Source organism: Penaeus monodon, chromosome 22 (assembly GCF_015228065.2).
Source record: "Penaeus monodon isolate SGIC_2016 chromosome 22, NSTDA_Pmon_1, whole genome shotgun sequence".
Taxonomy (NCBI): Eukaryota; Metazoa; Arthropoda; class Malacostraca; order Decapoda; family Penaeidae; genus Penaeus; species Penaeus monodon.
In genome coordinates, this window is record NC_051407.1 from 28389717 (window position 1) to 28391380 (window position 1664).

At 39.2% G+C, this 1664-nt stretch overlaps 1 protein-coding gene across 1 annotated transcript in view; it reads right to left on the minus strand.

Annotated features, from left to right (window-relative positions):
* LOC119587082 overlaps window positions 1-1664 on the minus strand; it is a 28291-nt gene that overhangs the window by 2293 nt on the left and 24334 nt on the right. Inside the window, exon 15 of the mRNA XM_037935833.1 lies at window positions 63-1489. Within this exon, the coding sequence (XP_037791761.1) occupies window positions 63-1489 (1427 nt within the window). The remainder of the gene's footprint in view (window positions 1-62; window positions 1490-1664) is intronic.

Genomic DNA, 1664 nt, shown 5'->3' on the forward strand with positions numbered 1-1664 from the left:
TATAGTTTATTTCATTTTACTCATATGCAACTAAATCATCTTCAGCATCAAGGAGCCCTTACCTGAGACTAGTGAGATCTAGATGTAGCACAGGTGAGCTCTTCAGTGACTGTTGGCTGGCAAAGCTGATACCATCTTCATTAGAGTACTGGCTATTGATGTCTCTTCTGGGAAATGACCTAACTGCATTGGATTGCAAAAGGCTGAATTGTGTGTCATTTAGGGTGTAGGTCTCACAAAGGGGCTGAGAAGTACTGGAAGTAGGTTCTTTATGAAGTCCTTCCTCAAGCCCTGCATACTTCATTAGATCATCTATAACTTCAAATCTCAAATCATTTGGATGCATATCTTCTATATACTTCAATAGTATGTCACTTTTGCCAGTCTTTAGGAACAATGACTTCGTAGTTTGCCATTCATGATTTTTACTTCTTGGGGATTCTCCAGACATACTAGGAACACTTGTCTGGTTAGCCTCTGATGCCTTCTTATCACCACTACCTGAATATGTCTGCTGTTTCTGGTTCTCCAACTCCCCTGCCACTTGCACTAATGAACTGATCTTAGACATGAATTGTCTTGATTCATGAAGTCCTTTCACTGCTTCTTCTGCTTCTCTTTCTAAGACCTGGATGGCCATCATGGGATCTTCTTTTTCTGACATAATCCCTTCTTGAGTGTTGTCCTCCTTGACTGCCTGTGTACTAAATTTACACATATCCTCAAAGGTTATCTTTCCTTCAGAGAAAGCCTCTACAAGATCATTCATTGTCATTTCTTCCTTTCCTGAACTTAATACAGCCTGCAATTTGTCTTCATTTGGTACATGAACTTCTTGTTCTTTCTGTTCACACTTATGAATAGTTCTGTTTTCCTGTAATGGAGTCTCCAAAGTTCTTTTGTGGATAAAATCACTTTGCTTTTTTAATATGTTCTCTGGTGTAGCTTTAGTCTTTGAAATTTCTCTTTCTCTATATGAAGCATCAGAAGTCCCTTCAGAATGTAATTTGGACCTTTTAACCTTAGCATCATCAACATTGTCTTCAAACACTCTTTGGAAGTTATTCCCATGACTTTTGGAATCTGATATTCTAACTTTATTTAACTGTATGTTATCTTTGATTTCACTTTTTATTTCTAAATCCCTTTCAGCCACTGACTTGTCAACCCTATCCAAGTCCTCACCATAGATAGTTTCATTGAGTTTATCTCCCATTGCATCCAAACGACCCTGCACAATTTCACGGGGAATATCAACTTGTGTCAGTACACTGGATAGATCTTTACTGTTTTGCTGAAGACAGGCCCTATCCACATCCAAGAGTGTAGGGTTGAGCGAGAGTGCCATCTGGCTATGCTTTCCTGGAGGTGCTGCTGGGGGGGACACTGGAGAGTATGGAGGGGGTGAAGCAGGGGGAGGTGCCACAGGTGGCACACTGTAACCATCTATCTGCTGAAGTGCCACTGCTGCATCATGGTCTGTCTGAGTCTGAAATGAAGTTTACATTAGATCTTTTTAAGATATATTCTATAATTCTAAATAAGAATAACTGGCAACAAACAGTTATTACAAGCTGACAACTTGTCTCTCTATTTCAATAACCAGATTATGAATTGGAATTTGGAAGGTATAGTTTGTTATACAAAATCACACTCTTCAAAAA